Here is a 14,473-nt window from a genome sequence, read left to right on the forward strand (position 1 = left end):
TATTACCAACATAGTTATTTTACACACCACCATCCCGTGTTGTCTGGCTACACTCTTCCCACCAACCCTGTCTTTTGTTGCCTTGTTTTTGATTCTGTTTGCCTCTGAAAACCCCATTGACCTGGATCTTGGACTCTGACTGGACACTCGGATCTTCTCTCTCGGACTTCAGACCTTGGCACCCCTGCCTCTTCGCCATCCTGTGAGATTTTGCCTGCTAACGCAGTGATTTTTTGTTATTTTCATTCCGGTCATCGCCATGATTTCTGTCACCTTTTGCCTCAAGCTCTCTATTTTGTTTTTGTTGCTACTTTGTTTCCCCTTGTTGCTTCTGCCTTGTTATATTGACGGCATTCCAGTCCCCTAGTGGAGGATGCCAAACTGGCTTCTGTCGTTTTCCTGACTGGAACTCAGTTTCCTCGAATCTCCCTGAAATTGCAGGAAATTGCTCCCAGAATCCTTCACTCACCAGCAAACTATGTGGCTGTCCCTCCATAATATTCTCCCTGTCACTGTACATAATACTTACCTGGCTCTCTTCCTCAGGTCTCAGACCAGCTCACCATTATTCATTCTTTCACTGTGTAACAATAATCCTTTTAGTGTCTGGCCTTTTAATTGGGACCTCACAAAACCGCCAACTATTGCAGTACATCATAGTACAGAAACAGCACTGGTAAAGGTCACTAACGATATTCCATTCTAAACTAATGGTCTACTCTCTATACTCGTCATGTTAGATCTTAGTGCTGCATTCGACACTATAGATCACAACATTTTATTACACAGACTGGAACATGTCATTGGAATCAAAGGAACAGCACTAGAGTGGTTTAAATCGTATCTATCGGATAGATTTCAGTTTGTACATGTTAATGATGAGTCTTCACTAGTCTACACCAAAGTTAGCTATGGAGTTCCACAGGGTTCTGTGCTTGGACCGATTCTTTTCACTTTATATATGTCCCCCTTAGGCAATATTATTAGGAAACACTCATAAATTTCCATTGTTATGCAAATGATACCCAGCCATACTTATCTATGAAACCAGGAGAAACTAACAAACTTCAAGCTGCTTAAAAGACATAAAGGCCTGGATGTCCTCCAATTTCCTTCTCCTAAATTCAGACAAGACAGAGGTTATTTTATTTGGACCTAAAAATCTCAGAGACACTATGTCTAATCACATTCTTCAAGTCTCTTGTCCTAATAACTCCTTAAAAAGCCTCAAGCTAATCCAAAATGCTGCAGCCAGAGTTCTGACTGGAATTAGCAAGAGAGATCATATTTCTCCTACGTTTGCTTCTCTCCATTGGCTCCCTGTTAAATCCAGAATTGAATTTAAAATTCTTCTCCTCACTTATAAATCCCTTAATAATCAGGCTCCATCTTATCTTAAAGACCTCATAGTTCCATATCTTCCAAGCAGAACTCTCCGTTCTCAGACTGCAGGTTTACTTGTGGTTCCTAGAGTTTCCAAATGTAGAATGGGAGGCAGAGCCTTTAGCTACCAAGCCCCTCCCCCGGGGAACCAGCTCCCAGTTCAGGTTCGGGAGGCAGACACCCTCTCTACATTTAAGATTAGACTTAAAACTTTCCTTTTTTATAAAGCTTATAGTTAGAGATGGATCAGGTGACTCTGAACCATCTCTTAGTTCTGCTGCTATAGGTTATTCTGCTGGGGGACCTCTACTGATAAACTGAGCTCCTCTCCTCTCTCCTTTCTCCTCTATCCAAATGCCACCATTGCATGTCATTAACTTTGTGTCTTCTCTCTCCTGTAGTTGTGATTCCCGTCACAGACACCAGGTGTGTCCTTGAGCAAGACACTCCACGCTAGCTCCCCGGGCGCTGTATGTAGCTGCCCTCTGCTCCCCCCAGGGGGATGGGTTAAATGCAGAGGACCAATTTCATCTGTAACAAAAGTCCAGTTACTCGTCCTACCAACCTGCCCAATGTTCTTGCTGCTTGTTGTTGTCTTATTGCCTGCTGTTCTTTTCTCTCTCTTCTCTTTCCACTCACCGCAACCGGTCGAGGCAGATGGCCGCCCACCACGAGCCTGGTTCTGCTGGAGGTTTCTTCCTCTAAAGGGAGTTTTTCCTCTCCACTGTATAACTGTACAGTTATATTTTGTAAGGTCTTAAACCCTAAACACTGTAAACTCTCCAGATGACGTCTATTGTGATTTTGGTGCAATGTATATATAAACTGAATTGAAAGTTAGTGATTTGACCATTAAATGCACTCTGCACCTGCATGAAGCTCACCTGAACATACAGAGCTCTCTCTAAAATTGTTAAAACTAAAGTTAAAAGTAACATGTTTATATGCTTTCTTCTCTCTCTTTTATTTTCAAACAATACATCATTTTATATAAAAGAAGTTAAAATTTTTTATTTAAAATTTGTTTTTTCAAATCATTTTACAAACAGTTGATAATCAAAATGATGAAATCAGACAAATGAATGTTGAGTGTTTGAGTCTGATCAGGTTCACAGTGCAGAGTGTATGTGATGGTGAACAGTCAACTTTGATTTCAGCACCAGACCTTCAGTGAGCAGACTCTCACACCTACACACTACACAGAGACACTGAGGAACCAGGACAGATCCAGAACCCAGGACAAAGAGGTTCAGTGAATGTGGTGTTAAAGGTGTGGAGGTGGATCAGTTTGTCAGAGGAGACTCCGTAGAAGGACAGAGTCCCAGCAGGACAGTCCACATACACTGATACTCTGTTAGAGACTGAAGAGGAGGAGATGGATTTTATTCTGTTATTGTGCCAAACAGAATACCCACCATCGGAGCACTCCAGACTCCAAGACTGATCATTCCTTCCAAACACACAGTCAGCAACAGGTTGTCTCCTCCCGGATGCTCTGTAACTCACTGATAAACGAACCGTTCCGCTCCACTCGACCTCCCAGTAACAGCGACCAATCAGACCATTTCTACACAAAAGCTGAGGACACAACCCAAACCTCTCTGGATGATCAGGATATGACTGATTTTTATTCACATGTTTCACCTTCCTGTTGTTGTCAGACAGTTGTAGTTTTCTGTTTACTGTGTTTGGGTCCAGTTCCAGTTCACAGGCATCTGATGGAGAGAACAAGACACAATACAGCTGCAATTTATCATCTGTTGATTTATTAACAACTTTACTGACGATTACTGAATGTAAATCATTCAAAGTAACATTTCAGGTTCACCTGGGAATAATGTTTGACTCCATTTCAAGTGAAATTCAACAATCCAGGTAGAACAACATCAACAGTTACTGAACATGAGAGTCAAGATGTCAGCAATGTTTTGCTTTGTTTCTGCTGTGGAGCCAAGGATGACAGCTAATGGAGATCCACATAAAGAACCACATGGACTGAAGAAAGTCTCACTAAGAAAACTGGAACATCATCTTCTACTGCAGCATCAAGAAGCTCTCAACCATCTGCTTTCTAAAACTCTTCTTAGCTCCACCAAAGAGCTCACATTTAGCACCAAATTCACATCTTTGCACATCAAACCTCAAAGTGTCGTCTGCTACAAAAAGTTTCCCAACAGTCTGGATTTTTAGTTCAAAAGCTCCAAAAAGCTGAACTCAGTGTTCCTGAATATCCAGTCAGAGGGCTGTGGCTCCACCAACTGGTTTTAAGCTGCTTTTCAATGACCGGGGGCCACATGGAACAAACCCCAGGTCTCCCATTCAGGGAGGAACTGGAAGGTAACTCCACCTCCACTCACTTTACTTAACTGTTCTACATCAATTCTGCTGTGTTGTGTTTCTGACTTGTAGCTTTGTCAACACTGATTTATTAAAACACATCCAGAGAAGAAAACTGAAGCTACTTCAACAAACTTCTATCAGTCCAAGCTGTGAAGTACCAGTTTACCAGCAGCACCTGAAGGCAACACAACTCTTCTGTAATATCAGTGAGAGTCAAAAGAGGCAGAAGAAACTAAGTTCGCTTTGTGTTGGCTCCACTGTTCAGAACATGTGTTTGATTGAATCACTGTGTTCACTTTGTTGTGTTTGTGGATTTGAAATGGATCGATTGAATTCTAACATCTTTCCAGACACACAGACAAAAACCAGAAGCTAAATCCTGAAGGAAACTCTGGAGAAATTCATCTTTGTACTTCAGTCAAGAAAATGTCCGAATCTAGTGGAACATGTGCAGCTGTGCTCTCATGGATCAAACTTCAAACACACTCACACTTCCTCAGACCAGGTTTCAGTCTCTGCAGTCCACTATGGTCCAACCTGGAGGAAGAGACAAAGTCAGAATCAGCTTCATCCACCTTCACTCATATCCACCATGAAACATAAAGCAGAGTTCCTCAGTTAGTCAGAGAGACAGAGAAACAGTGGGAGAGCTGCTGTTGTCTGTCCATCTGTCCATACCTGAGAGTGTCCAGTCTCCAGAGTGGATCCTCCAGTCCAGCAGACAGCAGATTGACTCCTGAGTCTCCTGGATGATTGTAGCTCAGGTCCAGCTCTCTCAGATGGGAGGGGTTGGAGCTCAGAGCTGAGGCCAAAGAAGCACAGCCTTCCTCTGTGATCAGACAACCTGACAGACTAAACATTTATACAACAGTTATTACCTTCCAGAGGTAAAGCAGACAAGGCAGTCCACAGAAACAACGGTTTAAACAACAGTGTAACAAAGAACATCTTCCTCTCTATATCTTCAGTAACAGGAAAACAAGCTTGGGCTGAAGTTGTCATGGCAAAGATTCGTAGCACCAAATTTGATCAGGCTTTTTCAAGAGGCAAAAGTCTGGTGTGATATAGAATTGTGCAGCTCCTTGTGGACTATCTCAGGAGATGTGGAAACAGTATACCAACCCTGAAGAACGATGGATGGAGCATCATGATTTACAAATACAAATTCATGACATTTAATAAAATGCCAACATTTAATTTGGTTAAATACGGCAGGACGTTGACCTGAGAGTTTCTAGGCTACAGTGTTGTTTCTTCAGTCCAGTGGACAGCAGCTTCATTCCTGCATCCTGCAGGTCATTGTTACTCAGGTCCAGTTCTCTCAGACTAGAGGACTGGGAGCTGAGAACTGAGGACAGAGCTTCACAGGTTCTTTCAGACAAGGTACAACCATTTAGCCTGTAAATGAACAAGAAATGTGAACAATAGTGAGTTCAAAATTTTAAATACTAATAAACCTTGCTGCATAACACTTTAAAGAGAACTGGAAAATGACCTGAGAGATTCCAGTTTACAATGTAGACTTCCCATTCCAACAGACAGCAGCTTCATTCCTGCATCCTGCAGGTCATTGTTACTCAGGTCCAGTTCTCTCAGACTAGAGGACTGGGAGCTGAGAACTGAGGACAGAGCTTCACAGCTTCTCTTTGAGAGGTTACAGCCACTCAGTCTGAGGAGAAATCAGCAAAACAAAAGAAACCAAGATTAAAATTTTCTGATTAAAGTAAAAAATAAATAGAATATGGAAATGTTCTATGTTCTCCTACAGAGCTTTGTTGGAGGCTTTGACCACCGGCAGCAGCCTCAGAAGAGCCTCCTCTGAAGCAGAGTATTTCTTCAGGTCAAACACGTCCAGATCTTCTTCTGATGACAGTAAGATGAAGACCAGAGCTGACCACTGAGCAGGAGACAGTTTATCTGTGGAGAGACTTCCTGATCTCAGGTACTGTTGGATCTCCTCCACTAGAGAACCATCATTCAGTTCATTCAGACAGTGGAACAGGTTGATGCTTTTCTCAGCAGACAGATTCTCACCAATCTTCTTCTTGATGTACTGGACTGTTTCCCGATTGGTCTGTGATCTACTTCCTGTCTGGGTCAACAGACCTCGTAGGAGAGTCTGATTGGTCTGCAGTGAAAGACAGAGGAGGAAGCGGAGAAACAAGTCCAGGTGTCCATTTGGACTCTGTAAGGCCTCGTCCACAGCACTCTGGAAGAAATATGTTGGGTCAATTCTAAACAGTTTAGGCCAACATGATGCTGATTGTTGTTCAGACAGCAGATTGACTCCAGAGTTGACGAAGGTCAGATGGACATGAAGAGCAGCCAGAAACTCCTGAACACTCAGATGGATGAAGCAGAACACCTTGTCCTGGTACAGTCCTCTCTCCTCTTTAAAGATCTTTGTGAACACTCCTGAGTACACTGAGGCTGCTCTGATATCGATGCCACACTCTGTCAGGTCGGATTCATAGAAGATCAGGTTTCCTTTCTGCAGCTGCTCCAAAGCCAGTTTTCCCAGAGACTCAATCATCTTCCTGCTCCCCTGACTCCAGTGTGGATCTGCCTCAGCCCCTGCATCATACTCGAGGAAGTGGATGTACATCTCAGTCAGGGTCTTGGGCAGCTCTCCTCCCTCTCTGGTTTTCAACACCTCCTCCAGAACTGTAGCAGTGATCCAGCAGAAGACTGGGATGTGACACATGATGTGGAGGCTTCGTGATGTCTTGATGTGGGAGATGATTCTTCTGGCCTGCTCCTCATCTCTGAACCTCTTCCTGAAGTACTCCTCCTTCTGTGGGTCAGTGAACCCTCTGACCTCTGTCACCATATCAACACACTCAGGAGGGATCTGATTGGCTGCTGCAGGTCGTGTGGTTATCCAGAGGTGAGCAGAGGGAAGCAGGTTCCCCCTGATCAGGTTTGTCAGCAGCACATCCACTGAGGTGGACTCTGTAACATCAGTCAGGACCTGATTGTTGTGGAAGTCCAGAGGAAGTCGACACTCATCCAGACCGTCAAAAATGAACACAACCTGGAACTCTTCAAACCTGCAGATTCCTGCTTCTTTGGTTTCAGTAAAGAAGTGATGAACAAGTCCCACCAAGCTGAACTTTTTCTCTTTCAGCACATTCAGCTCTCTGAAGGTCAATGGAAATATGAACTGTATGTCCTGGTTGGCTTTGTCTTCAGCCCAGTCCAGAGTGAACTTCTGTGTTAAGACTGTTTTCCCAATGCCAGCCACTCCCTTTGTCATCACTGTTCTGATTGGTTCCTCTCTTCCAGGTACAGGTTTAAAGAGGTCTTCATGTCTGATGGTTGTTTCTGGTCTGTCTGGTTTCCTGGATGCTGTTTCAATCTGTCTGACCTCATGTGTATCATTGACCTCTCCAGTCCCTCCCTCTGTGATGTAGAGCTCTGTGTAGATCTGGTTCAGAAGGACTGGGTTTCCTGCTTTAACAATCCCCTCAAACACACACTGGAACTTCTTCTTCAGCTTAGACTTGAGTTCACGTCGACACACTGCAGCATCAGTTCCTGAATGAAGAAAGAAAAAATGAAATCAGTGAGTGGATCCTTCAGAAAATTAGAGAATCTCAATTCATTGTGTCTGTAGAGTTTTTCTTCATCCACCAGTCTGATCATCAGTGGAGGACAAACAGCCTCTGATCTGATACAGACGTGTGCAGCATATTTACAGCAGAGTTTGGAAATGGAAACCTCTCTCATGTTGTTTCCATTTCCTCTTTCCATCACGTTCAATCTGTTCAAATCCTCTTACTGCTCTGCAGACAGTCAGCCAGCTCCTCCTGCTTCATTCTCCTCAGGAAGTTCAGTGTGATCTTCACAAATGCCTCTCTGCTGCTCCTCCTCTGCTCTTCATCCTCACTGTCCAACACCTCCTCATCCTCCCTCTGACTCTCCAAACATTCTGGGTAATCTGGTCTCAGCACCCTCTGGATCTTCTTCAGCTCGTTCTTCACAAAAGTGACCATGTTCTCCTCCAGCAGCTGGAACAGAATGAGAAGAGAACATTTCATTTCGAGCAGTGTGGACTCTGTTAGGACCTGAATGGTTGGTTAGTATTCAATCTGGGTTTCATGTAGTTCATGGTCAAAGTGGGATTGTACATGTACAGACCATAAATACAGGGTCCAGGTCTGGGTGATGCTGCTGGGCAGACGGATCCCTGTGAACCTCTGAGCTCTGCTGCTGAACTCTGGGGAATAAAACATAAGACGACACCTGACACAATTTATTGTTCCAAGTTTAATATGGTGGAATGATTTTATGGACAGTGTCTGAACAGAGTGGAAGCTGGGTGCACTGAGTCCTGATGATCTTCTCTGCTCTTTTAATACAGCGCTGTGAGCACATTGTATTTAAAAACATTTATTATAAGTTTTATTAAAACACACAAAATGTATAGATCATAGAGTTGCTAGTATAAGTAGAGTCTCATTTATGCTTCATACCCTCACTATGGTGTCTGTAGAGGGGCAGGGGGCTCTGTTCACCAGCAAGTTCTAAAGGATGTCTCTTCCCCTTGGGGCCCTCGGTAAAGTTCATTTTTTTCTTAGAGGATCATGGCCTAAACGTCTGAACAGACCTAAAGCAGGAAAACCATGGTTTCTGTAATAAATAGACCGGGGTTCTTCTCCAACAACTATTAAACTGACAGGACAGAAATTATTATACACAGTGATGCTGATGAACACTCTAGATCAGATTTTCTCATCCTAAAACGTAAAAATATTAAGAGAATATGAATCTGTTCCCTCAGTCGGCGTGTAGGTCGATAAACACACATAGGAAACATTTAGTTGAGAGAGGTGGTTCCACCAGTTAAAGAAGTTTACACACAGTTACATCACGTTTCAGATTCCCAAATATCATTTCTCCAACAAGGGTTTGTCAGTTCAGATTGAAAAGTTTTGTTCAGCTGAACTTTTCTGGCTCCTGCCAACGTGCTCACAGATTTCTCTCTGCTCCTCACATCGTGTTTTTCAGGTAGAGACACTTTCTCAGCCACAAACTGTCTGTTTCTCCTCTGGTAACGCTTCATAGTTTGAAGGAACTGCGTGTTAATCTCCATTTTTAAAATCTTCACAGTATTGAAGGAGCAGGACATTTTGTGCATTAGGTTTTGTGTTTGACTGCTAAATGCAGTGCTGCTGTGTTGGAGACCAGATCATTTTAGATATTTTGGAAGAATTTTCTTCTGGTTCAATATTTTTGTGGCCTCTTACTGCGAAGCGTTAATGTTCTGCTGGTTCTATTGTGTGGGTCAGGGTGACAGGTGATTTATCAAACTGTACTGACTGAGGCATCATGTGAGAACCACAAGGCACCAGCACATGGGTCAGTACATCCACATGCTGGCAGGCTCTGTAGGTCATTATCACCCCATGTTCTGTGCAGCTACCACACTTACATTAGGTTTAGGCACAAACGAGTTCTACACCAACAACCTGAATCTCTTCTCTCCTTTGTTGACTTCCAAATTAATTTCCCACATCTGTTTTGATTCCTCCCTTCACCCCTCTCTGTTGGTTTTGTTTTTCTTTTGTCACTCACTCCCCTGTCACTTCCTGTTTGCCCCTAGTTCCTAGTTGGACTTCTTCTTCCTCCACTCACTGGACTGATTAATGACTGATTCATTTCACATTAGTCTCTGTTGTTTTATAAGCTCCGTTCAGTCTTCCAGTCATTGCTGGTTTGTTGCATCACACATGGTTACTCTCGACTTGTTAGTTTGTTGGATTTTGTTTGCACTACACCCTCCATCACTCCGGTTTGTATGCTTGTTAGTGTTTTGCTTGCCTTCGGCAGTGACTTTTGGTCCTTACTTTGTATTTCTTATTAGTAAGTTTGTTTGTGTTCAGTTAGTGATTGTGCTTCGTTTTTGTTTTGTGATAGCTTGTTGGTTTATAGTTTGTCCATTTCTGTGCATTCATTCGTTGGTACTTTGTATTCTTAGTGTGTAGTTAGTTTTGGCCTGGACATGACTCCTCAACTCATCAATTAATAAAGTTCAGTTCGACATTCTTACCTTGCATCAACAGGCTTTTCATCTTTACCAACAATACTCCTCATGAAGACCAAGCTGGGTTCAGGAGAGTCTGGTCTCTGCTGCTGCATCCTGATACAAACCAACAGGTGACAAACTGTGAGCGGACTGTCAGCAGCTGGAATATTGGAAAAGGATCTGATTCAACTTCAAGATAACTTCACCTAGATGATTGAGAATTTTCACCAACATGTTAGACAAGGATAGAACCACATATTACTCCTCATTAATAGAGGCAAATAAGAACAACCCCCAGTTTCTTTTCAGCACTGTAGCCAGGCTGACAAAGAGTCATAGCTCTGTTCAGCCTAGTATTCCCTCAACTTTTAGCGGCAATGATTTTATGAATTTCGTTACAAATAAACTCACAACTATTAGAGGAAAAATCTATCAGATCCTCCCTGTATACGGCATGGATGGTTTCATTTTTACAATAGATTCTGAGATGCTTCTCTAGATGCTTCCTCCCTGTAGATCATTCTGAATTAATTTCAATAACTAACTGGACTCCACATTAACTTAAAAGACACACTACTACTACCACCACTACTACCACCACTACTACTACTACTACTACCACTACTACCACCACTACTACTACCACCACTACTACCACTACTACTACCACTACTACTACCACCACTACTACCACCACCACCACTACTACCACCACTACTACTACTACTACTACCACTACTACCACTACTACTACCACTACTACTACCACTACTACCACTACTACCACTACTACCACCACTACTACTACCACTACTACCACCACCACCACTACTACCACTACTACCACTACTACTACTAGTGTTTTTCCATTTATTAATCAACACGCTCTGGTTCCTATTTCCCATGTGACCCGGACCTCTAGGACCATGTTCAGAACAACACGAGTATGAAGTCGAACAAACACACACACACACACACACACACACACACACACACACACACACACACACACACACACACACACACACACACACAGTGGCAGCACAGTATGTTTGACTGTAATAACACTACTAATATTAAAACTAATACTGCTTCACAGATTTCAAATGGAGTGAAAACAGAGAACTTCATGTACAGAGTCACTGAAACAGCTGCTGGTGGAGATGAAGAACCATGTGTTTGAATCGCCTCCATTTTCTGTTCATCTACTCTGAGACAATAGAAACAGGAAGTCCTACACACTCGTCTTTCCTCCTTTTCTTTCTGTCTGTATGAGCAGAAGTAGATTCTGTCTCTTCTTCTCTCTACAGTCCAGAGGGACCAAACGCACTCAGACACTGGGACAGTAACACAATAATCCTGTTGTCTTAACACTCACCTGCCTCAGCTTCACTTTTCCTCCTTCTGCTCCGTCGACACTAAATGTCTGAACTGACTTTCAGCTGTTTCTCTTCTCTACACACAGGAAACCACACGAGTCGCGTTCGTGCTGCTCACACAGATCAGTTTCACCTGACTTTAATGTGTCCCACTAAAAACTGTATTCAGAAGACGTTTAAAAGTCAACTTAGTGGTTTATCTTCTAGGATAAATTAGCAAAGGTCGGCAGAATGTGAGGTTTACATTTACATTTACATTACATTTAGTCATTTAGCAGACGCTTTTATCCAAAGCAACTTACAAGTGAGGAACAAGGCAAGCAAACAAAATCTAAGTCAAGAAGAAACAACATCAAAGCAAAGTGCTATCAAAAAAGTGTTACTGTTTCAAGAGATGTTAGAAAGAAAGGGTAGAATTTTTTTTTTTTTTTTTAAGTGCAAAGGAAGATGCGGAAGAGTTCTGTTTTCAGCAGTTTTTTAAAGATTGCAAGTGAGGTGGCTGAGCGTGCAGAGATAGGCAGCTCATTCCACCATCTTGGGATCACTGAGCTGAACAGTTTTCCTTGGTGTCGACTGTGTGGTGCTGGTACCACCAGACGACGTTCCCTGGTTGAGCGCAGTGGACGGGAGGGGATGTAGACCTGAACGATTGAATTGAGATAAGATGGAGCTGTGGAGTTCACCACTCTGTAGGCAAGAGACAGAGCTTTGAACCTGATCCTTGCAGCCACAGGAAGCCAGTGCAAAGATCTGAAGAGCGGTGTGACATGAGACCTTCTAGGTTGATTGAAAATGAGGCGTGCTGCCGCATTTTGGATCATCTGGAGGGGTTTGGTCGTGGATGCCGGTAAACCCATCAGTAGTGCATTGCAGTAATCCAGGCGAGATAAGATCAACGCCTGTACAATGAGTTGGGTCGTGTATTCCGTCAGATAGGGTCTGATCTTTCTGATATTGTGGAGGGCATATCTACACGACCTAGCGACTGTGGCGATGTGATCTGTGAGTGGCGATGTGATCTGTGAATGTGAAGGTTGAAGGTTTTGTGAATGCTGGAACCAAAAGTTGAGTTTAAGAGTCCAGACAAGCAGGGGAGAGTGTAGGGAGATGGTGGAGGAGAGGGGCTCTGGGTTTGTAACAACTGGACCTCCCGCCTGACAGACGGAGCCCATCACAATCTGAGAGAGAGACATGGGTGACTATGGCAGTCAAGGTCGGACTGTTAACCAGCTAAGTGTATAAGAAGTGAATCAGGCCTACACTTCTCTGGAGGTGAGTAATCCTCCAAGGTGAGGCAGGATGGAGGTGGGTTGGGTGAAGCTTTGAGGCTTGTGTCAAGCACTTCAACTGACTCGAGTAAAGACCCGTTCACATGAACAACTGGTGTTTTCCAAGGTCGAACCTTATGACCAAACAAGAAGTCCACTTGACATGACTCAACTTCCAAATCATGGATCAAACCAACATCCAGCCTTAAAGATGATGTGGCCCATGTTTGGTCCCAGTCAGAATAGGTGTGTTAGGATGCTTATTAGCTGCTGTGCTAGTATGTTAACTTGGCACCAAACCTCATCACATGAGTCCAGGTGACCACCTTGACCAGGTACTGATCTTATCTGAAAATAACCAAGGGTAGTGCCACCTAGTGGTGACATTGGCTGAAATCTTTGACCACCAAAATCAAAACAATTCATCACAGAGCCCAAATGGATAGTTGTGGCAAATTTGAAGACATTTCTCCCAAACGTTACTTAGACCGGAACCAGTCAGACTGGCAGAGCAGCAGCAAGGATCTATGGAAGAGAGCCAGGTAAGTATGATTTCCACGAGAGATTGGGATTAGTCAGGGGGTGTCACTTATGATGACAATGTGGTGAAGGCATGTCTGATCTGCCCTGGAAGGTGTCAGGAGAAACTGAGGTTTCTGGGAGTGGAGGCTTTAGAGGACAAGATGGTGGGTGGGTTTTCACGTGGCCATAAAGTAAAATCTTAAGCAATAATGAGCTCAGATCAAAAGTAAATAACAGAAAGCACGGTGATCAACAGTAAGAGAAAAAAACACCGCAACTAAAAACTCACAAAGTAGAGATGACGAGGTCCAAAGTCCAAGTCCACCTCCGAGAGCCGGGTAAACAATTTACCATTACCTTGCCTCTGTAGTTTTACCAGTAAAACTACAGAGGCAAGGTCCAGGTCCAAAGGTAAGTCAAACACAGGGCAGAATAAAGGGCCGGGAAGTAGTGTGGCAGGGAAACTGATTACTGGGTCAAAATATAAAGGGCTTGGAAAAAATAAAAGCATGTAATGTAGCAGAGAGCAGGAACAAGGAGGGTCTGCTGAGGTCTGTCTGACTGAAATTTGTCTTCAGTCAGACATTTATCTTCCTTACAGATGTTTAACTAGAGCTGGACACAACGACACTTCAGAATCGTCAGAAACGGCACCAGCTGCTGGCCAAATACTTCAAGATCCAAGAATCAAAGCGTTTACTGTCATGTGCACAGTGAGGAAACAGAATTTCAGAAATAATAGAAAATAGAGAAAATAAAGCATTACACAGAAATAAAAGTAAATAAAAAGCATGGACTATGTATGTGCAGGTTAATGTGCGATTATGACTTATAGTGCAAAAAGAGGAGTGAGATGAATGAACTATGGTAACAGCATAACAAAGCATTCAGTGGTTTCAGTGGCAGTTCACCTGCTCTGTGGGCCAGATGAGGCCAGTCTACATCCACCAGCTGAAAGAAGAGGAAGAAGATGAAGCATCCAAGACCGGAGCAAGCTGGATTTCAGCTCTCTCTCCTGGGAGCAAGCCTGTGTTTTTGCAGGGCTAATAGCTAATAGCAGGCTAGCTGCTGTATGAAAACACAGCTTTTTCCATAGTAACAGGTGCCTTCTCATCATAAGTCAAAAAGGTCCCATGTTCCACGACCAATGACGCAGAAAACAACAAAAACCTAGAACTGTCAGAGAGAGAGGAGCTGCTGGAGGATGAGAGCAGACAATATTACAGAGGACAGAGCATTTTTCATAATGAAGAATCACTGTGAAGGGTTCCAGCAGTTTGCTGAGACCAGAACAGAAACACCTGAGACAGTAATGAATCCTAAAGGGGTACAGCCTAATCATCACCTTACAGGTCTCACTGAATCTGTAGGTGTCTGTGGGTTCCAGGCTTTGGACCTTAGCAGAAGTCAAACTGACCGTTTTATGTTAATGTATGATATATGAATAAATAAATGAGACGTGAATGTTGTTAAGGTGAATGATCCACTCCTGTCCACTACAGACAAACTTAGACACAACCTGTCTCCTATTTATCATGCTGCCCTATCATCCA

General features: G+C 43.3%; 1 protein-coding gene across 1 annotated transcript; it reads right to left on the bottom strand.

The window, feature by feature from the left end:
• Positions 1-2,178: 2,178 nt before the first annotated feature.
• LOC113155162 (NLR family CARD domain-containing protein 3-like) lies at positions 2,179-11,207 on the bottom strand. The gene is made up of 10 exons (XM_033326195.1): positions 11,130-11,207; positions 9,776-9,865; positions 7,864-7,942; positions 7,505-7,733; positions 5,490-7,260; positions 5,219-5,392; positions 4,948-5,121; positions 4,402-4,575; positions 4,214-4,260; positions 2,179-3,098 (listed from the first exon to the last, which is right to left on the bottom strand). The coding sequence occupies exons 2-10, from the start codon at positions 9,862-9,864 to the stop codon at positions 2,572-2,574; spliced, it is 3,264 nt and encodes a 1,087-aa protein (XP_033182086.1). The 5' UTR covers position 9,865; positions 11,130-11,207; the 3' UTR covers positions 2,179-2,571.
• Between the last annotated feature and the right edge of the window lie 3,266 nt (positions 11,208-14,473).

Source organism: Anabas testudineus, chromosome 11 (genome assembly GCF_900324465.2).
Source record: "Anabas testudineus chromosome 11, fAnaTes1.2, whole genome shotgun sequence".
NCBI lineage: Eukaryota > Metazoa > Chordata > Actinopteri > Anabantiformes > Anabantidae > Anabas > Anabas testudineus.